The following is a 25,297-nucleotide window of genomic DNA, read 5'->3' as shown; positions in this document are numbered from 1 at the left end:
GGCGTGTTACAGCTTCCAACCTGTAGTACGTTCACGTTTCATTCATTCTCGGTAACTGATACTGTCATTGTGAATTCCTCTGTAACCCATGAGCGAAGTAGGGTGTGTGTTAAAGTTTCTGTTGACTTCTTTGAACTTTTTCTGTTGACTTCTGATTAAATCACACTGGGTGAAAGGCCGTGGCTTGCATGAAATAGATTGCTTAAAATTTAGCGCAACTTTCCATACATGGTCAACTTTTTAAAAAGTTACCCAGATTTCGGAAAAGAATCAAGAGTCTGCGTGTTGGGTGCAGGTTCTAAATATTTTTAGTGGTTGAGGCTGGTGAATACTGTCCTGGATATCCTTGGAATTACTTCTTGTACCTTATTGTCTATTTTCTGTTTGCTAGCCCCCCCCCTTTTTTTTCTTCTCATCTAGTTTTTCTTCCTTTTCTACTTGATGTTGGTTGAGAAGGCCCTTCTATTTTTTTTTCTGCTAAGTTTGAAACTATAGATGGTATACATACTCTCTTAGTAATTATGGTCAGTATTTTAGTTACACATTATATTTTAAAGTACATAACTAAGCATACTTTTCCCCAGCGTAGTCTCAAGTTACTTCACATTCCCCTTCTTGCTGGGGCCCTACTGAGACTCAGCGACGCGCTGAGCAAACCCGCTCTCTAAAGATACACACAGATTCCCAACGTCTAATTATCCGAAGTTCTAGTTTAACCTTATGTTAACAGTTCACGTGGAATTAAAACTACAATACTGCACCCCTTCACTGCACACTAATGTGTCTTGTCCTGAAGCACAACTTCTAATAATTCTGTTAGGAAGGATAGCCAGTAACCAATTTTCTCAATCTTGGTCCAAAACAACAACAACAACGACAAAAAAAAACCCCCAAAACAAACACCCCCAAACCCAAACCCAAACCTCTCTCTGGCTTTCCCTAGCTGCTGGGGCACTATTTAGATGAAGCGCTCACTCGCTCTCTCTGCCCTTTGAAACCCCGCCCTTCCCCCCGCCTGAGTCTGCTCTGAGCCCAAGGGCTGTGACCGTGTTGGAAAATCTGGTTTTTCCCGTCGGATCGTCTCTGCGTCTCCTGCTTTCCGGGTTCGCGCACCATGTTTTCGGATCGGAACCAGTCTTCATTCTCCCTTTCAGTTCTCTGAGCACCGTGCGGGGACGGGGCCTCAGTAACGCTGGCCAGTTCTTGGCCAGCAGCTCTTCTAACGCCCCCTCCACTCCCCCACTGCCTGCAGCCTCCTCCGCAGGACGCTGCCCCTGGGTCTGGGCCCGGGGGCCCCTCTGGGGTGCAGGGAGGAGACTCCAGCGCGTTCATTCTCCTCAGACCTCATTCTTTAAAAGCCCGTAGCTAGAGATTCCGTTTCCTAGGCCTCTGAGGAACTTGCCTCATGCTCGTGTGCCCCGGCTTCGCCCCGTGCCACCGTGCTCCTGGTTCCTTGTCCCCGTGCACAGGCGTGGTTCTGCCAAGTCGTGTCCCTGAGCTTTCCTAACGCTCTCTCCCAGGCAGGCCTTTACTGCAGGTGTCCGCTAGCATCTGCACACTCTGCTGGCTCTCCTTCGCGTTCGGAGGAAGCGCCACGTGCCGGGGTGGGGGTCTACAGGCTCGTTCAGGGGGGCTGGGCTGGGTTGGCCGTGTGGGTAGTGTAGGGGCGGCGGGCCGAAGCTGGTGGGTCGGCCTGGCTCACACGCGCGGTTTCCAGGGTCCTTTGGGAGCAGGGAACAGCCCCCGCCTACACACGGTGACCTGGGCCCTCCTAGTTCCCTGGGGCCCTGGCTGCCGGCCAGCGGCGCTGCTCTCAGACCTGCTCTGGGCAAACGTCTGCCCGTGTCTGAGCCAGGCTGCCCTTCGGTTCCCCTGTCCTGCGCGCCATGTGTACAGAACGGTGAGGACTGGAGGGAAGGAGGTCAATGAGGTGGGCACGTCTCACAGGGCGTGGTCCCCCAGGAAGCCAGGTCCATATGGAGACGGGTTTGTTCACTCCGCAGGCCCGGCTTCGGGTGCCGGGACGTGTCCGGCGCCCGGCGTCCCCCACCGGCTGGGCGACCCTTCCCGGGGAACAGGCAGCCCTCCTCCTGCGCGCCAAGCTCCCCTTCGCGGCCCGGCCTGCGCGGGCGCGCGGTCTCCACGGCCCCGAATGCCCAGCTTAGAGGCCCCGGAGAAGAGAAAAGCCGCACAAAGCTCTTCCGGGAGAGCTTCCCTCTAACAGTTTGATTCAAGCAGTGACATAGGGTTCACATGAACATAACACCAGAGCTTAGATTGTTCTCACTAAACGAGGCTGCTTGTAAGCAGTGGAAATGCCACGAATCACGAATTTCCAAGGGTCCGCAGCCAAGGCTAACAAGCTGGCCCCGTTCCCCTTGCATCGGCCTCCTGAATGTCTGCTCAGGGGCGACCCTGCAACTCCCCCTGACGTGGGGGGGGCCCCCGGCTGCTGGGCCCAGAGCGGCCTCTCAGCGCCTGACCCCCCCTCAGATCCGGGCTTGGCCCCCGGCCTTTGTTTTTCCTAAACGTCATCTTCTTTCCTATTAAGCAATTTTTTAAAAAGATTTTATCTATGTATTATTTTTAGAGAGAGGGGACAGGAGGGAGAAAAAGAGGGAGAGAAACATCCATGTGTGGCTGCTTCTCATGTGCCCCCCACCAGGGACCTGGTCTACAACCCAGGCCTGCACCCTGGCCGGGAATCGAACTGGTGACCCTTTGGTTCGCAGGCCAGCACTCAATCCACTGAGCCACACCAAACAGGGCTCATGCGGCAATTTTTAGAAATCCAATTATCCTAATTCATACTAGTCCCAATCCTTCCACTTCTTGTCCTTCAACTCTCCACTAGTGCAAACCACCAGCCTCGTCCACGTGCCCTGTTCCGTCTTGGGTCCCAGCCGACTGCCCCCCACCCGTCCATGGCAGAGACTGTCTTCCGACACCCAGCTCCCCAGCCCTGGGCCCACTCGGAGCTGCCCCCTTCTTCCCCACGGTGACCGAGCCAGAGGTCACTGAAAGGAAGAGGAGGACCGCAGAAAGGCAGAGCGTCGCCAAGGGTACACACGCAAAACTGGGCCGGGCGCCTCGTGACGCGCCACGCCAGGGTCACGAGGGAGTCGCGGGTGGAGCCCCGCACAGCAGTGAGTTCCTGCGAAGTCCTGGGACCCCTCCCAGGAAGCGGCTGCTGAAGCTTTGCTCACTGAGGCCGGTTCACTGGAAAGGAACACATGAAACTACGACAACCAAGTGTGTTTCTGTCACTTAGAATGGGGCTTTCTTTGAGGGGAAAAAGGTTAGAACCCTCTTCTATTAGTAAGAAGAACAACGCCTGAGAATACCACGTCCCAGCGGCGCTGCCCCGGGCGTGGGCGTCCTTACCGTGGGCATGCGCCAGTCGGCCAGACCGGGGTGCGGAGCTGCGTGCCGCGGGGTCTCCTGGGCCGCGAGGGGGCGGCTGCTCCGCCTGGTCCTGGGGAGACAGGGGCAGAGGGCTCCGGTCAGAAGGCGCACGCAACCTTTCCACGCCCCCGCCCCCCGCGCCCCCCTTCTTTCTCAGCACCTCACTGACTTTCCGTTGCTTTGCCTACTGAACTTTCCAATGACAGTTGTTTCAAGTCTGCCCCACAGGAACATTGGTCCTAAGAAAGTGGAGACTGCCTGGCAAGGGAGTTTGAGGAAGTCACTCCTGTTTTCAGGACTGAGATTGAGGTTGGGCTTTAATGGCCCCTTCCCCACCCTGCGCCTCCCCCCCCGCCCCCCGCCCCCCGCCAAAGCACGAGGAGGAGCTCGGTGACATTGTATGGTAAGCATCAAGGTGAGGGTGAAAATTTCAGGCAGAAGTTATCCCAGCAAGATGACGATCAAGCCCACAACTCAGGAAGACCATGGGACTCTGATCAAGCCACTGAAAGATCTATTAACGTGTAAGAAAATAAACTGGGTCTTTTCATGTTGACAACATGTTAGCAGCAACTGACGTGGGCAGGGGAGAGACCGGTTTTCTCTTACAGGTTTAAGAAACCCCTCGGCATTTTGATGATGTTCACTAATACCTCGTCTTTAGGTCCAGGCCTGTGCCGAACGAGCAAGAAGGGTGGGCAAAGAAAGTCAACTGCGAATACTAATAAAACGTGGGGACAAGAAAGGGGCCGCGCGCGAGGCCCGACCAGCTCCGGGGAGGCCCGCGTGCCGCCGTCCACACTCGGAGACCAGGAGCAGCCCACGGGCTGATGCGACCGCACACACGCCTGACGAACCGCGGGCCACGGCGGCCAGTCCCGTCCTGGGCCCGCAGCCTCCTTGACGAAGGCCGGCCTTCCCCGCAAGGGAGGCTGCCCGCCGTCTCTCTGCATCCGAGAGAACGGGCCTTTGAAGCGTCAGCCTGCTCCGCCCCTCCAGACCTGCCGGGCGCCAGACCCGGGACCACGGCGCCCCGCAGGGATACCGCATCTCCCGGACCCACCTCTGCGCGCCGTGTGCGCTACCTCTCCGCACACGCCAGCGCGAAGGCACCGTGTGCCTCTCCCTCGGGCCCGGTCATACAACCCCGGAGACCCCCACGGCCCCGCTCGGCTGTCTCCCCCAAGCTGACACCGCCAGGGTTCCTGTAACACGCCTCACGTCTCCTCCTTTGAATCTAGTGTATAAAATAAGCGGTAAAGCTGCCATTTTCTCAGTCCACTGAGGTTTCGCTTCCCAGCAATGTTCACCAGCTTGGCCCCCGTGAACTCGCAGCAGCTCTGCAGAGGTCTGGGAGTTCCTTACAGCGCCAGCGTCGCACGCTGAGTGTGCAGTCACCCTGCTCCTACCGGTGCAAAGGGACCTGCCCGGGTGGGACAGTCCCCGCAGGGCCGGCCGGGCGCCCACGGCGTGGACGAGGCCACTGAGGCATGGGGGGGTTCCGCCCACCGCAGTCACCCCGCGGGGCTGGGGCGGGCCCGGGCCCGGGCCCAGGCCGCTGGCTGCAGAGCCCATGCTCCTTCCCACCCAAGTTGCCTGAGAAACTCAAAAAAAGCACATTCGTTTTGACAAGGTGCTTTCTTGCCAGAGTGGCTCCCAGGAAACCTGGGGAAACCAAACACAGCCCTAAGGTCCTGGAGATATTTCCCCTCCTCTCTCTGTTTTCTCCGCTGTCAAAAGAAATAGATTTCTTTATGTGTTTAATCACAGATGCAGTACTTGCTACTCATAAAAATGTAGACGTTAAAAGCAGTAAAGAAAGAAGTCGAGGAGGCTATCTTGACCCTTGTCCTGTCAGCTGGGTCTGTTCCTTCAGAGAAAAAACAAAAGGAACACGCACGTCCGCGTGCGCACAGGGGTGCAAGCCATGTCAGAAATATTTATGGAGAGCATCTACGATCCAGCTGGATCCCCTGCGGTTCCAAATGACCCTGATGAAAAACCGGAATCACGGCCCATGACCCACGTTGCTGGATTTAAACCCAAATTTCGGAAATGCTCCACGTCAACGCGCCCCCCGCCCCCACTGCACCCCACTGCTCCTGTGCTCCCCACCCCCATTGTACGTGGACACCACGGCTGCTCTCCGCGGGCCCCAGCTGGGGAGCCCCGGCTTCCAGAACGTGAGGGCGTGAGGAGGGAAGGGGGAGGAATGGGTTTGGCAGGCGGGCTGCCTGGGAGGAGGGGGGCTGCCCCGGGCGCGCCGCTGCGGTGGGGCCGGGGAGGGAAGCAGCGCCTCCCAGCCCCCAAATCCAGTGGGGTCTCCTCATCTGGGCGTTCCTCCTCTAGTTTCCACGATTCCACGGCCAATGTTCCTCCACCCATCTGAGAGAAACAGCTCTCTCTTTCCAGCATTCTAAAATGACCTGTTTAAATTTTTGGAAATAGGGAGCAGATAGAGAAGAAAAAATCCGCCTCGCCCCACGACGGGACAGTTAACGGGGCACCGCTGTAGACCAGACACCGCTGCAGGCAGCGCGTGAACAGTTTCGCGTTTCGCATCCTCTCCCCCCCCCCCCGCCCCCCAGCCCCATCCACACAACGAGAGGTTAACCTAAAACTTTGGTAACTATTTTTTGGATTCTAAACTGCTCCAGTAGATGCCTTTGGTCTTTTGCAAATTTCAGGGAGTGTCCATTACAGTCGACTGGAGACCTCTGTGGATAAAACCTTGTCCTCCTTTCTGGTCGCGGCCTCGGATCCCTAGGAACAGAAGGGCCAGGCCAGAGGTCACCCGTAAATTTTTAAGGGTCGACACACATGCTGTCGGACCTTCGCTGTTCACCCCGCTGCCCCAAACAGAGAACTGCCTACGTCCTAGTATCCGAGGGGGAGGGAACGCCTGGTTGTTCCGGAACTTTTCTCTGGCCTCACCCTGTGGTTTTCACAAGCAGGGCTCACAGGCCGAGGCTGGACACTTTCTCGTCTGCTCTCTGTCTGTTCTCTTGGACCCTGGCAGGCCTGCTGGGCACGTGCCTGGGGGCGCGTGGGCTCCCCACCGCCCACCCTGTGTGAGGCTACAGCCCCCACTTGGGGGCGGCCTCCCTTGGCCGCTGGGTCCAGCAGCCCCCGGGGGCCCCCGGGGGTCCGTCTACAGTGTAGAGCGCAGAGCAGGGCGTCACTCCTGGTGCCCCTGACCCCCGGGACGAGCTCTCCCCCCGCAGGAAACCACGCTGGGTCTCGCAGGCAGCCCGAGCTCCCCTGCCCTGCCTGCTTTCAGATCTAATTTGATGTTTGATTCTCAAAGTTCAAGTCCATGGAGTCTCCAGTGTGCTCGCTGCCTTCGCCCTCCATCAAGATGACCAAACAACCTCCCCTTAGGGTGCCTCCCAATTTCTCGTCCGACTTAGGTAGCGAGCTCTCGTCTCTCTGGCATTTCCCCTGACACCCCCCGCTCCCCCGTGGCTGGCCCGCTCGCCCAGGCCCGTTTGTCCCTCCACCTCCCCTTCTGCCTGGCCGGGGAGGTCGCTCTCGTCACAGGGAACATGCTACGCACACGTCTGCCTGCCCCCTGCCTACCGACCCCTCGGTTCCCCAGACAGGCTCATCCGTTCCCGGGCCGCCCCACACCTTCCGGAGAGGGCCGGCCCGCCTGTCGTCGGCCGACTCCCACCCCCTCCCAGTCCCTCCAAGTACACGTCAGCAGGGTTTCAAAGTGTGCCTCAGTTATTAAAACTGTCGTCTGGGGTATTCATGTATAAACAAGTCAGCCATCGCTGTCCATTACTAATACAAGCCTCGGCACGCGGCCCTCGGCTCCAATCAGGTCACATGGCCATTGAGCGGAGGAGCCAGGAGGCCGTGCCACCCCGCGGAAGGCGGAGGGCAGAGGGCAGAGGGCAGAGGGCAGGGGCGCCGGCCGTGGACACCCTGCGCACAGGGCCCCCGGGCGCCCCCAGTGCGTTGTTGGGACCCCGGCCATGCAGTCTACACACCGCAGCCCCCCGAAGTCCTCTCATCAGTGACGAGGACACCAGAACCCCTTGAGCCATCTATTTAGAAGACACGCAACTTCAAACCTAATTTAAGACCACTCTATCTAAGCCGTGCTGCCCTGTTAGCAAAGAGAAATATAAGAGGCCCCGTGAAACGTAAATTTCACATCAACGACTACCACGTTCAGGGGTGCAAGTGTATCCCAAGTACTGCACGGGACCTCCCCGAAATATGCCTGTGGTTTATCTAAATTCAGGGGGGCCGCCTGTGCTTTGCCGGGAGGACTGTCCCAAGCCTGACAGTGTCACATGATGAACCCCAGCAGCGAGAACGGTGTCTCGGCCGCGGGCTCCTCTGTTCTTCCCCGAAACTCCCGGGTCAAAAAAGAAATGCACTATTTCAAAGAGTCCAAAAAGAATTCTGTGATCTGCAGAGGCCAAGAAAAACCGTAGCAGTATGAAAAACAGCAGCGCCTATAAAACAAAGGTCCCGCACACAGGCAGCGGGGAAAAGGCGAGCCTAGAACAGAAAAGCCGTGCCCAGCGGCTCGGAAGCGGCCGGCACGTGGCCGACGCGGGTGAGACGCAGGGACCAGGGCGAAGGCTGGTCGAGCGCTGGCCGGGCCTGCTCTCAGGGCCCGCGTGTGCCCCGGGGGTTCCCACCCAGGGCCGGGGTCCGGCGGCGGGCGGACTCCGCAGGCGGTGGGGACTGGGGGCAGGCCCGGCAGGGTCCCCTCTGAAGGCGGCTGCCAGGGCTGTAATCGCTGTGTTGTCTGCCTCCGGGGACGGGGCAGCCCGGAAGCCCCTTCATTAACACTGCGGGGGCCACTCTGCTGGCCAGGGCCGGGCCCCTGAGCCCACAGGGCTTTAGGAGCGCCTGCCGAAGCCGGCGGCGGGCGTCCGGTGGAGCGGGGCCGAGTGGGGCCTCCTTGGAGCCGAGGAAGAGGGGCCTCCTCGGGTGGCCTGGCCGAGTGAGCTCACTGGAGCTGCACGAAGCCCCGCGAGGTGGGGCGGGGGGCCTGCAGGGGTGGCCTCAGCCAAGTGCTCCAGCCGCTGGCCCCACAGACTCGGCGATGGGGCGCCAGCGGGGGAGGGTGGGGCCAGGGGCCGCTTCTCCAGCTCAGCAGTGTTCTTCTAGAAAGTTCCTTCGAGCGCCACACCCCAGGACTTGCAGGAATGTCCCTGGCCTTGCTCCTTTAGGCCTCTTTCTGGCCCCCGGCTTGGCACCAACCCCCCTGGCTCCTCTTAACCCCCTCCTGCCCCTCCCTGAGACTTCCTGTGGCCCCAGGTATGTGCACCCCCAGGCCTCTGACCAGGGAGGCTGGTGGCTCTGCATCCCTCGCTCCCCTGACAAGAAACCACGGTTTGTTTTTGGTTTTGATCTTCACCTGAGGATCTTCTTCGTTGATTTTAGAGAAAGAGAAACATCGATGCGAGAGAAACATCTCTGACTGGGGATCGAACTCACAACCGTCTGGCCGTGTGGGGCAGTCCTCCAACCGACCGAGCCACCTGGCCAGGGCGGGAACCTGCAGTTTTGAAAATCACACCTGAGACTCCGGTCAGGTTCTGGACTCCGGGGTCCTGAGGGGAAGCCGAGTTTGCTACCCCAAACTATGCATGTTGCGATAGTGACTATTTTAAGCCGGTTACTTTTAAGAAACAAAAGACTCAGAACAAAACAAAACCTTTGCCCTTCCTGTCCCATCCCTGACTAAAGAATTCAGACAGGAGACCAGCTCCAGGGAGGACGCTGTCCTCGTGGGTAACGGAGGTCGAGCATGAACCCGTTGGGACAGACGGGGTTGGGGAGGGCGCCCAGCAAGGTCCCTGCGAACCAAGTCCGCTCTGTGCCCCACTGTGGGCGACGCCCCGGCAAACACTTCTTTCCCAAACATGTGCTTTCCTCTCTCCGTGTGAACTGCCTGCCTGCGCTTCCCGGTCACAAACCACACCCCTCCCGCCTTAGCTTGGGGAAGCGCGCGATCCTCAGCAGCCCGAAGCGCGTCCTTGGGTCCCGTGCGCACACGCAAGCCCCGTGTGTACACACGTCATGAACTTGGTCCCTTTCCCCCGAGAATCTGTCTCCTGTGGATTCGGTCACCGCTCCAGCCGGAACTGTGCAGGGAAGAAGGGGAAGGAACCCTGCCCTCAGCTGGGTGACAGGGTCCAAGCACCTGCCTGTCAGGACAGCAGGAGCGAGCAGCGTGTCGGCCTCCCCGGGGAGAACGTGTAGGGAACGCGGGCTCCCAGGCCCGGTGCTCTGCGCGGCCCAGCCGTCCACGGGCACCTGCGCTGGGCGGCAGGCGGAGCACCTAGTCCACCTCGCCTGCCCCGGTGGCCGAGCTGCCCCAGAGGCTCAGGACGAACCTGCTCGAGGCCAGAGAAGGCCCGCTGAGCAGGGCGGGCCGTTTCTCGACCCCAAAAAAGAAGCAACGCACCCTCGGAGAGCAGCTGGGGAGTGTGGCAGTCAGCACAGCACCTGCCGAGGGACAAACGGCAACGTGGGGCTGACGGCCGGACCGGGGGTCCCAGCCCAGCTCTCACCGCTGGCGTGTCGTGTGACTTCAGGCGGCTCCCGGCACCTCGCTGGTGCCGGACAGAGGCTGTGGAGGTGGGTTTGAGGGTTAAACGAAAATAATATAAGTGAAGGGCTTGCGCGGGGTGGCAACTGCCGGCTGCCAGGTGAGTAGAAGAGGTGCCGGCAGGTGAGGGACGTCCGTGAGAGAGACCTCCGTCGAGGGGGTCAGGCCACGTCCTCTGCCCTGGGGACCACCTTTGCAGGGACCAAATAAATAAGGGCACAGAAGGCCTTTGCCACCCGCCGTAACTCTGCTGAGAGGAGCAGAGATCACAGGCCCGGAGAGCGGAGCGTCTTTGTCTGCGTTGGCCCTCACCCTGCAGACACCTGAGGAAACCATAACGTGGGAAAGCCTTAAACACCACAAGCGGGCAACACCCACGGACCGACCAACCAACAGACCCACCCACCCACCACAGGAGGACCGTGTCGGGGGGGCGGGGTCCGCCGGTGGCCGTCACCTGAGCGTGCTATGAGAGCAAAGACTGCCGGGCTCGCCCAGGCCCACGCCACGACCCCTACAGCTGCCCCAGCCAATCCCGCTGTCAGGCAGGAAAACGCGCCACGACAGGACCCCGCCCTGCAGGACCCAGCAGCTCCTGGGCCTTCCCCCTCCAGGCGGCCGGCGACACCGCTGGACCCCCGTCCCTGCTGCTGCAGGTGGGCGCTTCCGAAGGTCCGTGTGTGAAACACGGTCGGCCTGGGCTCTGCCACCTTGCACGGCCTCAGAGGACGACGTCGCTCAGCTCACCCTGGACGTCCATTAAATGACAACACCGCCGCCCCAGCGAAGGGCGAGTGACCGCGCCTCTGCCCTTCACATCACCTGCGGTTCTGAAAGGGGGCGCCTCCCCGGCCGTCGACCACGCACGCCCTTATTCGCCCAAAGCCTACAGCCGCCAACCGCAGGCCGGCCTTACTCAAGAAGTTTCAGGCAGACAGAGCCAGCGAGCGGAGAGGAAGATCTCACGTGGGCCGCTCCCCAGCCACACAGATGGCTGCCATTCATACTGACGTGGACGTGAGCATGTGCTGCTATCACCCCATGTCCTTGCAGATGAGGGAAAAGGGAGGAAGGGGACAGGCCCCGGGCCCCACAGCTTGTAACGGGGCAAGAACCACAGGGCTCCGATGGAGGACACAGCTTCTACCGGCCCTGAGCTATGGGCGCCTACGGACCATGACCAACCCACGATGCAGTTCCTAGAACATCACAGAACTCGGCAAACGCTGCGACGTCAGCGCTCCAGGCTTTGCCAGTGGCAACCTCTGGAAAATTAGCCCCTCCTTGGAAACAACCCTTACAACAAACAATCTGGAGCTAGTTTTTTTTTTTTGTTTTTTGATTTTTGTTTTTGGCCCCAGTAATACTGCTTGTTTAGACATAGTTCTTGATATCTCTGCAAGAGCTCAAGGAAAAAGACACATCCGACTGACCCAAACCCACTGACGCCCTTGGCTTCCTCGTCTGTTTCCCTGAGCCGGCGATGAGAAAGGAAAAACTCACCAGGCCAGCCTTCCTCTCCAGGAGAGGGGGACATGCTTCCTATTCCTGTGGCATCGCTCCAGGTTGCTCACTCTGACACGGACACACCTAGACCGCCTCTTGTCAGAGCTCAACAAGCTTTCCTCCAAACCAGTGAGACGTCACGCTTGGCCGGGACAATGCGACTATAGAGAAAAGCACCAGGTCTCCGCTGCGCTCCCGCTGCGCCCGCGCTGTGCCCGCGCGCCAGACGTCTCCCCGGACTCGGACAGTGCCAGGCGCTGCCCCTTCAGGCACGGCTTTCTAGGGAGTGGCCCCCACGCCCCTCCAGCCCTGACGCTGCGAGTCAAAGGAGCTTACGGATGGCCTCGCTTTAAATTCCGTTGCCCGCCCTACAATTCGGGGCGCAGGAACGTCCATTTCGGTTGTTCGAGGTAGAAGGGAAGTCCCCCAATCTTTTGCTTTTTTTAAAGAGTTTTATTGACGTTGACGTTACATAACAAATTCCATCTGTTGTAAGGGCACAAGCCAAAGAATGTTGGTATAATCACAGGTTTGTGCAACCATCGCCACAACCTGAATTTAGAATGTTTCCACCGCCCGACAGAGAAACCCCGACGGTGACGAACGGTTTTCCCCAAATACAAGTCGAGCGTGCACCTTGTGTGGGGGCTTCGTCATGCTGCCGAGCCCCCCCGTGGGAGGGGCACCTGGCAGGGCGGCGCGGAAGACTCGGCGGCAGGGGGGGACGTCCTCCTGCGCAAAGCATCGCTCAGGAAGCAGCGCCTGCCGTCTGCACGGCGGCCCCCGCCCTCCTGCCGCCGCCGCCGCCGCCGCCGCCGCCCCACCAGCTGCATCTCCTTCGCCACCATCGCTCCCTCCCTCTGCTTCACCATCGCCTCCTCCACCACCCCCACTTCCTGCACCGCTGCCTCCTCTCCCTCCTCCCTGGTCACTCCCTGCCCCGTCACCCCCTGCCCCGTCTCCTCCTCCTTCACCTCCACCTCCTGCCCCGTCCCCTCTGTCCCCTTCCCCCCACCGCCTCCACCGTCCCCACCGTCCCCACGAGCATCAGGTAACGGCCCCTGCGAGGAGCCGACGGTCTGGCGAGCCTAGTGCGCACCAGTGACCGTGCGCTGGAAATCCAGGGACCCCAGGCCGAAGGCTCGCTCATCAGGTGCTCGTGAAGAAACGACTCGTAGCGAGGAAGAGCGAACTCCAGAGAACTTCCCCAAGACAAAGGGGCCCTCTCGACACTGCCCCACCCACGGCCAGAGCTGGGCTTCCTCACAGACTAACGGCCAGTCCCCTCCCCGAGCCTCAGGCTTGTTCCCATCCGACCCCTCGAGTCCGCCTCTCAGCACACAGAGACATGAGAGTCCACACCCCCCGACCCGGGCCACCCCGCGGGACTCCAGCGACGCGGCGGCAAGACGCACGCGTGGCAGGGAGGCCAGGTTTGCTCTCGCTCTCTGGGCCCAGCGCGGAGCTGCACTTCGCTGGCGGGGTCCCTGTGTGACTTCAGGCCACCAGGAGAGCCGGAGGGCTGGCCCTCCACCCGCCCTCTTCCACGTGGCACAGAGCACTCCGCCTGCCCACTCAGCCCTGATCCAGAGCCTGTGCCGGAGGGAAACCGCCTCTCCTGCCGTCCGGGTCTCCGGACGGCACCCGGGCCTCCCCGGTGGACGGAGCTCGCTGGGAAGGGAATGGCCTGCCTGCCTCACATTCCCAACGGGGCCTCAGGGCCTGGGAGCGAAGGCCAGGCCCTACGACGGAGGAGGGGCCGCCGTCACGCCGAGACGAGGGGCGCGGGCCTGGAGGTTCGGGGTAGGAAACACCAACAACCACACCGCCTCACTGTGCCCACAGGCCTGGGTGTTAGGAACCCCCGTGGGGTGGGAGGGGGCTCCCACCAGTGCAGTTACTGTGGCTCAGGAAAGGAGCTCTCACCAGCCCATGTCGGTGACACTGAGGTGACATGCGATGTCACACACACACGCCGTTGAGTAAGGACAGCGTTTCCTGGGCCGCTCCTGCTTTCCGAGAAGGCGGAGGGTCTTCCCGAGCCACTGGCGTGGACTTTAAGCACAGCCCGGGGCCCCCGCCCACCACGGAGAGCCGTCCTAAACTTCGCCATCGGTGTCTGCGCTGTCTCTTGGGGTCTCCACACGTCTGCGGGATGGTCACGATGCAGGGGACAGAGGCCACTTCGGATTTTTCAGGCTTCCTCACAAAAGAGGCCCCCACCTGGGGTCCCTGGGTCTCACCTCCCGGCAGCTGCTCTCTGGGGCCGCAGGGGACAGGCCCGGGGCCAGGGGTCCCAGGTGTCGCCTTCCCTCGACGCGTCTGACTCGGGGAGCACTGCCCTAAAGGCCCTGTCGCCCGGCCCCACGGACGCGCCCGCACACACGCTGAACAGAGCGCGCGCACACTCTTATGACATGGGGCGGGTCCTGTTCACAAGGCACATCGGCCCCGGGCCCTTGGCATGGCCCTTCCTCGTCCGTCACCGCTGACCCCCAACCGGGCGCGGGAGCAGCGCCGTGACGGCCCACGGACAGGCTGAGAGGGAGGCCCGGGGGCCCGACAGGCAGGAACGCCGCAGGCGGAGGACCGGGTGGGCAGTGGCCCCCCGACGTGGCGTCCTCAGCTCCCACGGCCGCTCCGTCCGTCCGTCCGCCCGTCCCCAGGAGCCCGCTCCCTGGCGGGCAGGAGTGGGAACAGAGGCTCAACCACCCACTCGTGCGAATGTAACGTCACGGCCCTCGCCCCGGCCGCCGGGAGGCCTTCACCCGCGGGGCGAACCGCCTACCTTGCCTCGCAGGGTGCCCCTGTGAGGCCGTGGCCGTTGCGTTCAGAATCGCCATCTGAAAGCGTCTGCAAAACCACTTCAGGTAAGCGCTTTATCAGTTTCATAGAAACAGGGGACGTTTCCACTGACGGGGGTGTCCTCCCCGCACCGGGGTAAGGACAGCGACAAGCAGAGCGACTGTCTACAGGTTTCTTGAAGGAAACGTAGTCCGGGGAAAATGTCCCTTTGCCAGATTATGGGTGTGTGAGGTTAAAAATGAGAAGAACTCCATTCCTGGCCCGGTGGCTCAGCCAGTTGGAGCGCCGGCCATACAGCAAAAGGGTGTGGGTTCGATCCCTGGTTGGGGCGCACACGGAAGGCGACTTGATGGGTGTTTTTCTCTCTCTCTCGCTTCCCCCCCTTTCTTTCTGTCACCTCTCCCTTCCTCTCTCTCTCAAATCAATAAACAAATCCTCGAGTGAGGATTAAAAAAAAAAAATGAAAGAACGACCTCTGGAAAAAGGAAAAAACCCCAGAAAAGAGAATACAACAGAGAGAGAGAGAGAGAGAGAGAAACCCCAGGGAGAGGCTTGGGGAATGGTACTCATTTCCACAGACTGATCCCAAATCGCCTCGAAGGGATGATGTCACCGTCCAGCTCCTGCGGACACTGCCAAAAAGTGGGAGGGGTCCAGATGTCGGGGCTCCCAGCACAAAACCCACAGCTGCATGTAATCAGCAAGCCAAGTCTCCTCTGAGGACTGTGAGCCTGTCCCCTCCTCCGCGCAGGAGGCGAGCTGACAGAGGGAGGTCGTGCTGGCCTCTGTCCACCCAGGGATGTGCTCGAGCCATCGGTGCTGGAAAACAGCAGTTGGAAACCTTCCCCTGTGAGGGGTTAGACTCCCCAGGACGGCGCTGATGTGGCCCCGCAGCAGCCAGAGGCGTCAAGGAACGAGCATGGCTGCGTTCCAATAAAACTTTATTTACAAAAGCAGGCAGGGGGCCCGACCGGGCACACGGGTGGTGCTGTGGCAACTCCTGCCCTGGACGAGCCAATCCCTGGCCCGCAGGCCCGGGGATCCAGATCTGAAACAGAGCCAAAAGCAACAACGTGCGGACCCCTAGGGCTGGGGCAGAATTTATGAAATTCCTCCACAAAGGGACGGGGGAGATAAGGCTCCGTCCCACGGGGAGGCTCTGCCCCCGACCCCCGCCCCCCCGGCGCCGAGCCTCTGGAGCTCAGGGCCCCAAGGGCGGCTTCTAGGGGGGTTCACGCCTACGAGCAGCATGTATGTTTCCAATTCAGAAATCCGGGGGCGGGGGGGAAAGAATTAGAAAAGTAAAGATAAATTTTTGAAATAAATATTTGGAAAGGCAACAGTCCTCCTCCTGACCTAGATAAAATTTACACACACGGGCCTCGTTGCTAAAGCAGAGTTCGACATTTTGTTCAGATCACTTGGACCTGAACTCGTTTTATTTTCCAGTTTTTGCATTTTTCTGAGGGATAATGAATGTGGCTTTTCTTCACCACAGCTCTGGTAACAGGCACGCCTAATCCCTTCTTCACAACCCTGGAGGCTCCCTGTGGTTGGGAGCTAAGAGCGTCTTGGGCTGGAGGAAGATAAGGCAGGGTCCCGGCGCCCAGGCCTCCCGCCCGCCGGGGCCGGCTCTGGGCAGTCGAGTTGGACTCTGCCCTGACGTGAGCAATGGAAAAAACCGCTCAGGCCTGAGCCTTTCGGATTTTAAAATTGCAGACAACGGCTGTAGGCCTCTATTTATAACTCCCCTCCCCCTCAAAGATCTCTCATTTCTACTTGACTAAGACCCAAACCCCTCCCAGGCCAGGCAGGCTGGGCCTCTCCTCCCGGGCCCTGCGCGGAGCCCTGCCCGGTCCTGCCCGGGCCCCACCCGGCTCCGGGCACTCCCCCGGGGAGGCCTCCCGACCTCCTGGCCTGAGCCGGCCCCTCTCCCCCGCGGCCCCGTTTTATTGGCTTCAGAATTAGGACCCTTATTCCCGTGATCGCATCCGCCAGTTGTCCAGGCTGGCCTCCCTTTCCGGGACACATGAGCCCCAGGAATCCGTGGGCCTCGCGGAGCTGCCTCCCGGCCCCGAGGCCAGGCCTGGCACCTGGCGGTGCTCACTCAGTGGCTGAGGAACAAGAGGGGACAACGTGGGTCAGGCCCGGCAGTGTGGCTGGCCCCAGGCTGGGCATGGCCCCCAATCTGGTTGCAGCAGAACACCATTAACCCCTTACAGCCACAGGGCAGGAAGGGGCAGGGCAGTTCCACGGCCCCCACGAGGCCGCAGGCCCGCAGCAACATCACAAAGGAACATCCTTGGGGTTAAAGGCGAAGTGGCCGGCCCTCTGGTCCCTGGGCCGCCCCCAACCCCGGGCCAGGCTCTGCTTCGTCGCCCAGAGAGAAAGCAGGGCATTTCGTGCACACACCAGCTCTGGCGCTTCTGTGTGCATGAAAAACCACACGTAGCCACGGCGCCCTGGCTGAGCCCCGTATCTAATCCGGGCCACGGCCGTTAGGGAACAGCGAGAATCAGAAAACCGTTTGTACGACGAAGATCTGAAGAAGGAATTCTTCTCTCTAAAAACTTGGAGGCAAATCTCACTGCTCTAAGTGTGGATTGCTCAAGACTGGACCTCGTTGTAAATCATCCCATTTTCTGAGAAACTCTGGAACTGTCATCTAATTTTCCAGGAACAGAGGAGGAGCCCTGCCAAGTCCAGCTGCGGGGTTTTTACAAGAGTAAGGCAGTGTCTTCAGGAGCCCCGGGCCGGCATGGCCGAGCATTTCCTCTGGCGGCCGCGGCCCTCTGGGAATGGCCACCATGTGTCCACGGCTGCCTGTCTCCTGAAGAGCAGCCGGGAGCAACTGGGGCGGCCGTGACAGACAGCTGACGCGTCCATCAAGAGGCCGCTGGCGTGAGCGGGCGCTTCTGCCATCCCTGTGAGGACCGGCAGGAAACCAGACGCCGGGGTGGGGGGGGGGGGCACAGACGGCCTCTGTCGTCACCCTGCCCTGAAGGCCTGCTCTGTACCAGCTGAAGAAGACACTACCAACTTTCAGACGGGCTCCCCGGGGGGAGGTTTTCCAGGGGGGACGGGGGGGGTGCACAAGGGACCACACAACGGGCCACAGAGCCGTGGCCACGTGAGACACGGACCCAGGGCCCATGGGCACAGCACAGAGCCTAGGTCGAGCAGCAGGGCGGGGTGCCCACGGCCCCTTTAAGAACAAGGGGCCGATCGCGCAGGAGGCAGAGGGCCGAGCCCCGGGCAGGGCTCACCCACTGCACTGGCCCGTGAGTCGCCCACACACGTCACGGGTCTGCTAAGGTTTTAGTCCTCTTTTCTGGCTTGAAACCCATGTTGGCTGTGTGTCAAATGCAGTGATTACAATGAACAGTATTCCTAATCTTCAGCCTTTCTTCGAAGGTTTGTTTCACTCTGAGACCAAATAAATTACAAAGGCGTCTGCCTGCAGCGGTGATGTTCCAGGAAGTACGCGTCACCGCAGCCGCAGACACTCGGCCGGCCGAGGGAGGGCGAAGCGAGTTCCGGGCCGGGGGCAGCTGGGCACGGGCAGAGCGGGGGGAGGGGTTTCACGGGGGCTGCCGCCCGACCGTGGAGGCCGAGGGGTCGGGGCGGGGGACACGGCCCGCCAGCGGCCAAGGACCGAGGGGACCAAGCCCAAAGTCCCGGGGACCATCTCATGACACGCAGCCCGCTGCACCGCCCTGGGAAGGTCAAGCTAAATTGGCCTCGGGAGGTGAAGCAAATGCAGAGAGCAATCCTGCCCAGCGGCCCAGCACGATGGGCCAAGGGACACAGATGCACGCGGGCCCCCTAAAGCCACCCCAACGCTCTCAGGCTGGAGGAAGGGGCCAATCTGGAAGAGGGACCCACCTACAAAAGGCGGGTGACATCAAGGCCCTGAGCCACCCGCCAAGAAGGCTTCTTCTTGCCCATGACCTGGCCCTTGTGTAAGCTCCCATGTCCTCTTGAGCACCCCGACATGCGCCGTCACTGCCACAGGCCAGGAGGCGTTTAGGGCTGGCCCCGGTGACCGCACTGCGCCTGACCCCCCAGCCCCGCAGGCGGCTTCGGGTCACTGCGGAAACGTTACAGGAACGGAGGTCATAATCTAGGGGGAGGTGACGATGAGAAACGGTGAGGGCCACACGGAACGGGCCTGGTCTTCTGCACCAGGGGACGTGCCCGCAGCCCCGGCTGGGCACGTGGCGACCTGCTCGTAACAGCAGGGGTCAAGGTGACGAACTCCGTTGGTGCCGTGGCCCTCGACCCACAGCACCGGCCCAGAGTCAGATGCCCGCGCTCACCCATACCTGATAGTACGGATGGTGCAAAAGGGAGTCTGGGCAGCCAGCTAAAGCCATCGGCTCCTCCTTGCCTTCTTCGCTTACACCTACAGCACTGTCGCACCTGGAACAGAGACAGACTGTGAGAAGCCATGACAAACACAACTTGCCCGACGCACGGCCGCTCGGAGCGGCAGGGCCAGGGGAAGCCCTGGGACTTCCCTCGCAGGGCGCTCGGGCCGTCTGCTCCTGCGGTGCCGGCCCTTCTCGGAACCGACCGCAGGCCCGCGAGACGCCCTGTGTGGTCACAGGGCCCGTGGGGTGGGGGGACAGCAGCCCGCTGCCGTGGACTCCCATGTCCCCAGCATCGCCTCGGACCACCGCCGGACCCGTTTGCTCACGGCACGTACTACCACCCCGGGGGCTGTGTCATTCTTTGGGAAATACGGATTTGGCCTCATCCCCAAGACGTGCTGCGGGGGTACGTGTGTGTCGTGGGAGTCCTCCGAGGACTATTCATAAAAGTCGTCTGTTCCGGCCACAGCTCGGGACAAAGCTCTGTTGTCAGGGGGCACCAAACCACGGCGTGGACTCCACACGCTCCCGCAGCCCCATTTCCTGTTATTCATAAAACGCCACCCAGCTCCTGGTCGGGAGAAGCAGGAAACAGGAATCCTGTCTTCTTAACATTTTTTAATTTACTGTGGCACAAACCACATGCCTGATGCAAACAAAATGGTCGGCGAACATTTCGAACTTGACTCCGGCCAGGCCCCTGCCCTGCGGACGGGGGGGGGCGGGGGCGGGCTCGCAGCGTGGCCTGGGCTCTGCGGGCCACGTCTGCCTCGCAACGCAGCAGCCAAGTGCCCGGCCAAACGACCGGTACCCGGAGACTGCCCACACGGCAGACATCGCGAAGACACGGCCTTCCGTCCGAATCTCCCCAGGAAGGCGTGTGCCCTCTCCACCCAGACCAACGGCGCTGTGACCAGTCCCCGTCTGGGACACGGGCGGTGGGTTCTGGGGAGAGAGGGGCACTGGCGCCGACCCTCCTCTCTCAGTGCTGCTCTTCTCCAGCAGAAACCTTCAGAGAGGAAAACCGTTGTCAGGAACAGCCACAGCATCGTCCTCTGCCATGATCAACTACAGAGGGACCGTGCGCCCTGGGCTCCTCTCTGGCCCGGGGACCCGGAACAGGCCGCAACTCCTGGCCACGTGGGGCTTCCTCGGGCCTCGGCCCCTGCAGGCAGTGTTCCAGCTCCGACGCCTGCTGTCGCTCCTGACCCGTGGGGACCGAATTCGGGGTCACTGCCCCCAGGAAGCCTGTCTCCAAGTGCCACGACCCAAGGAGGTGCCACGCTGAGCTATAAAGTCCCTTTCCCGGTGTCACTCCCGCTGCTTAACTGCCATGCCCGCGGACAGCAGAGGCTGCCTGTGCCCCCGTCCCGAGCCCGACTCCCAGTGAGCGCTGAGGGGCGGCCGCCGCCGGACCCCAAGATGCCCCTGCTCTGCGGGGGGCTCTCCGCATCTGGGCCACAGAGGCTGGCCTCCCGGGGCGGTGCTGGTGGCCGCGGCCCTGCGCTGCTGGAGCAGGGAGGACACAGAGCAGCAGCCCCAAGTGGGCGCCCCGGCGGGTCCAGGGGCGCCGAGGCAGGGCCACCCCCTCCTCTGTGGCGCCCAGGGACAGGCTGGTGTTCAGGTGTCCGGGGCATGGTCACACCTCTGTGGCTGCATCTCAGAGGAGCAAGGACAGTGATGGGTAGCAACAGCCCCCTCGACAAGGGGACAGGGAAATGCCGCACAAAAACTGCTTCCCGCTCCCACCCTGGGGAGGGGAGCATGGAAGGGTTTATTCCCCAAAGACATTTTACTACGAAAAAAAAAAAAAAGAAGAAGAATTTAGAAAGTGGGTTGTTTCTCCTGACGAAAGGGAGGCAACCATGAAAAAAGGGGAATGCTCGGGAAAAAAAAAAACTGCAGGGAAGAAAAGAAAACGGCCCAAGACAAGATGAACTGACCACTGGGCACAGGCCAATCAGAATCCGCGCTGCAGAACACTAAATCCCGGGGAGACGTTCCAGAAGACTGAAAATAGCCCACGGAGAGATGGACTGAAACGCGGCGGTAAATGGTAACGCGAGGTCACACCCGAGCTCGGGACACTGAGAGCAAAGGTCAGCTGCGCAGGGAACCCGGGCGCCCGACCCAGAAAGACCGGAAACTGTCGAGAACGGGGCCCCAGGCGTTTCAGACGTCGTAGCCAAGCCGAGATGCTCCATCTCGCTGCGGTCTGATTTGTTTAGAATTCAGGAATCAAAGCCTCCCTGAGGGAAAGTCAAAGACCCTGGTGGGGCATCGAATTAGGGACACAGATTCCACCCATCCAGATGCGAAAAACTCGAGACGAGGCCAGGCTGTGGGCTGGACCGGGCGCCCCACCCCCGAACATTCTCCTGCCGAGGCCCCACAGCCCGTGCTCGGGATGCGGCTGCCTCGGAGGGGGGTTCTTTCGGAGGGGACAGTGAAAGTGTGGTCCCTAAAATGGAGGAGACAGGATGCAGACACACCCCGAGGGCAGACCACGGGGCGACCCAGGGGGAAAGCGGCCCCCACGTGCCCAGGAGCGAGGCCTCGGGCGGTGCGGCGGTCGCCTCGGTCTCCAAGTGCTGGCCTCCTGAACTGTGCGCGGGGCAGTGGACACTGCAAAGCCCCCCGCTCGGCCGCACTGTTAAATGGCGGCCCGGGAAAGCCAGCACAGCCCCAAAACAGGGGAACGCTGCGCAGCCTCTGGCACAGCTCAAGGGGCCGGCGGCACCCTGACTCCGAAACATCTGCCCCCACCGAGGGCGGTGCCTGCCCCCATCTCGGCAGGCGCCTCCAAAGCACCCGCCTTGCCGCAGCAGACCCTGCTGGGGCCCCCGGGCTGAGAGAGACCAGCAGGCGGGGGCGGGGGCGGGGGCGGGGGTGCGGGCGGGGGCGCCTGGCGCTGGGGCTCGCCCTCCCTGACTGGGGACAGGGCTCTGGCTGGGAACCTGCCCCCAGCCCCCGGCCAGTCCCCAGGCCTTGAAACTTCTCTGGCCTGTGCGTCAACCTTGCCCCTGTGATAGCGAGTGTCATGTGTCGACTTGTCCGGCCTCTGGAGCCAGCCATGTAACCTAACACCAGGCGGGGGGTTGCTCGGAAGGAATTTCGTGGAAGTGGTTAAGATCTGCAATCGCCTGACTTTAAATGGAGGCCACCACCCTCCGCGGCGGCGGCGGGCCTCCTCCAACCCCGCGCGGGCCTGACGAGCGAAGCTGAGGTTTCAGGGGGAAGGAGGAATTCGGCAAACTGCTGTTGAGCTCCCGGCGGCTGGCCAGCCCTACGGGTTTCAGACTTGCCAGCCCCCAGTCCCAGGAGCCAATTCCTTACAATACGCCTCTTTATATAAACACATCCAGGTTCTGCTTCACTGGAGAACCCTGACTGATCCACCCAACCAACTGCTGCAAGGCCCCAGGGCCACGGTGTGACGCCGCCCCTGGGCCTCCCACCCCGCAGGCCCGGCACGGGTGGGTCTGCGGGCTCTGCTCGGACCACCTTCCGGCCCCTTCTCTCCTAACACGTCTTCCACTTTCCACCCCGAACGCAGCCTTGCTTTTTTTCCCGGGGACGCTGGCTGTCCCTTCACCCACATCTCAGAGGGCTGGGGGAGGGGCTGGCGTCCTCCTGGCCCCTCTCCCTGCCACGGAGAGCAGCTCCTCCCGGTCCCTGAAGGACCCTCCCCACGCCCCCACCACCAGCTGTCCAGCCCCATGTCTCCGCCCCGTGTCTCCGCCCGCTGCCACGTCCCACTCTCTCCCTGCTCCCGGCCTGCCTGCCCTCCGGAGCTCTGGGTGTGTTCAACGTATGGAAACATCCTGTTATTTCTCCCCGAAGTTTCAAATGTAACGGGCGTTGAGCACACCAAAAATATCGTTTAAGTATGCCAATTTTACTACCAAAGCAGCACCTTTGAAAGTATTTGCCAAATGAGATTGCTTCTCAGCCAGGAAAATACACGTCTCGTAAGCCCTGTTGAGCCGTTCCCTGCGGGACAAGTCAGACAGAGGAACGGGGCTCCATTAACTCTGGTCTCTAATAAAATGTATCGAGCCCAAAGCTAACCTCACACCCAGATGAAAGGTGAAAGCTTTTCCCCTCCTATCAGGAACAAGGCCCGGAAGCTTGCTTTTGCCACTTCTGTGCAACATAGTATCGAAAGTGCTAGCCAGAGAAATGAGGCAAGATAAAGTCATAAAAAGTCTCCAAATTGGAAAGGAAGAACTAAAAGTATCTCTGTTCACAGATGACATAATCTTATCTGTAGAAAACGCTAAAAATTACAACACACGCATGCAATTAGAGCTAATAAATCCAGCGAAGTTACAGGATACAAAATCAACAGGCAAAAATCAGCTGGGCTTCCCACACACTCAACCTGAAAAGGAAATTTTTTTAAAAACTCCATTTAGGATAGCACCGGGAATAATAAAATAATTAGGAAAAAAAATTAGCCAAGGAGGCAGAAGACCTGGGCATGAAAAACTACAAAATATTGATATAAAACTATCCAGGAGACAGAAATGGGGAAAACATCGTGTGTTCGTGGGCTGGAATACTTAATACTGTTACGATGCGAATACTCCCAAAAGTGATCTACAGACGCACTGCAATCCCTATCGAAAGCCCGCCGGCACGTGGTGCCGAAATAAAGCCTCTCTAAAACTCGCGCACACTCTCATGGGTCCCGGAAGGGCCAAAAAGAACCCCGAAAAGGAAGAACAGCATTGAAGGACTCACACGTCCTGATTTCAAAATATACTCCAAAGCTACAGTAATGAAGACATACGGACCAGAATAGAACAGAGCGCCCAGAAATAAACCCTCACGTGTACTGGTTTGCAACAAGGGTGCCAACACCATCCAATGGAGAAAGGACAGTCTCTCAACAAGTGGCTCTGGGAGACCTGGAGAGCCCCAGGCGGGGCCATGCAGCGGGACTCTGACCTCGTGCCGCAAACACGAATCTGCCTGGGGCCCTGGGAGGATCGATAGGAATTTTTGAAAGGCTTTGTCTATCTCTGTACCAAACAACGGTGGGGGTTTTGGTAAGGATTACATGGATCTGTATAGATTTGTCTCCCTAAAACTCTTATGAGAAAACACAGGGAAAAATTTCATGACACTGGATAACACGGTGATCTCCAGGCTATTACAGCAAATGCACAGGCGACAAAAAAAAAAAAAACCAAAAAAAACCCCCAAAAACAAACAAACAAAAAAACACAAACCCGAGAAACTGGAATTCATCAAAATTAAAAACGTATGTGCATCCAAAGACACTGTGAAGAGCGCAGAAAGATAACCCGCAGAAAGGGACAGAGGAGCTGCAGGTCTGATAAGGGATTAATACTCAGAATACATAAAGAACTCCAATGACTCCACGACAACACCAAAAAAAGCCACAACAAAATCCAAAAACGGGCAAAGGGCCTGACTAGTCATTTCTCCAAAGATAGCGAGCACACGAAAAAGCGCACAACGTCGCTCGTCTGTAGGGACAAGAACACAAACCCCAAGAGACAACAGAGAAAACAGGCGTCGGCGAGGGCAGGAGAAACCGGAGCCGCGCGGCTGGTGGGAATGTAAGCCGGGGCAGCTGCGGCGGCAAACGGGGCCGGCCCTCGGCAAGCGGAATGTGGAATTAGCACGCGTTCCAGCAATTCCATTTCTAGGCATACACCCCGAAGACTTGAAAGCAGGGGCGCAAACAAATACTTGCACGTCCACGTTCACAACAGCGCTGTTTACAACAGCTGGAAGGTGGCCGCAACGCCAGCGTCGGCTGGCAGATGAATGGACGAGCACAAGGTAGTACAGACACACAATGAAATTATGTTGACACCTCACAAACAATGAAATTCCAACACAGACCACAACGTGGCTGAACCTTAGGGACGTTGTGCGGAGCAAAATAAGCCAGTCCCAGAAGGACAAGTATGATCTCACTTCATGAACCCCGTGGTGTAGGGAAAGTCACGGAGACAAAAGGCAGAAGAGAAGTTACCAGCAGCTGAGCGGGGAGGGGGTTGTGTACTGTGTAGAGAATTTCTCTCCAGGATGATGAAGAAAATTCCAGAAATAGATAGCAATGTTAGTCACACAACATTGTGAATATACACTTACATACAGTTACCATTTAAAAATGGCAGATTTTATACTTTGTATGTTTTATCCTAATAAAAACTATCAAATAGTTGACCATTCGGTGAGCTCCCTTTCGTAAAATTAACAACTTCCGCTATTTTGTTTTTAATACAACCGAGAGGGTCAGCAAAACTTCTCGGGATGCTAATGCCTGGAGAGATATATACAGCAGTAATCCCGACGGTCGCTTTTACACACACTTTTTTTAGAAATAACACTATCCTCTTTTCTGGGCGTGCTTGTTCCATCACGGGGGACCGTTTACAGCGTTTCCATTTTTATGTCACTAGACCAGACAGGCCTTGTCCTTGTCCCGGTTCTGTGACTCCATGGAACCCAGCTGCCGGGCAGCCCGCACCCGCCAGATAAACCCCGCGGCGTTCCCCCGCGCCCTGAACCACCCCTCCCGGCTCAGAACGACACGCCTCGCTTCCAAAGGTTCCACAAGGGCACAGATGGCAGCTGGGGCAGAAAA

The 25,297-nt window shown here is 59.6% G+C and overlaps 1 protein-coding gene across 5 annotated transcripts in view; it reads right to left on the bottom strand.

The window, feature by feature from the left end:
* The window catches only part of GRB10 (growth factor receptor bound protein 10), a 117,310-nt gene that overhangs the window by 50,097 nt on the left and 41,916 nt on the right, over positions 1 to 25,297 (bottom strand). For 4 of the 5 annotated variants that reach the window (XM_054571383.1, XM_054571384.1, XM_054571381.1 and 1 more), the window contains exons 2-3: positions 18,622 to 18,718; positions 3,385 to 3,475 (exon numbers count right to left, since the gene is read on the bottom strand). In XM_054571383.1, coding sequence (XP_054427358.1) covers positions 3,385 to 3,475; positions 18,622 to 18,672 — 142 coding nt within the window. In that variant the 5' untranslated portion in view covers positions 18,673 to 18,718. The remainder of the gene's footprint in view (positions 1 to 3,384; positions 3,476 to 18,621; positions 18,719 to 25,297) is intronic. The other variant, XM_054571385.1, reaches the window with a different exon arrangement.

Source organism: Pteronotus mesoamericanus, unplaced genomic scaffold (assembly GCF_021234165.1).
Source record: "Pteronotus mesoamericanus isolate MK-2021 breed Mesoamerican mustached bat unplaced genomic scaffold, CSHL_Meso_final contig_220, whole genome shotgun sequence".
NCBI lineage: Eukaryota > Metazoa > Chordata > Mammalia > Chiroptera > Mormoopidae > Pteronotus > Pteronotus mesoamericanus.
Note: the sequence above shows the minus strand (reverse complement) of the source record. Positions and strands in the feature narration are given on the sequence as shown.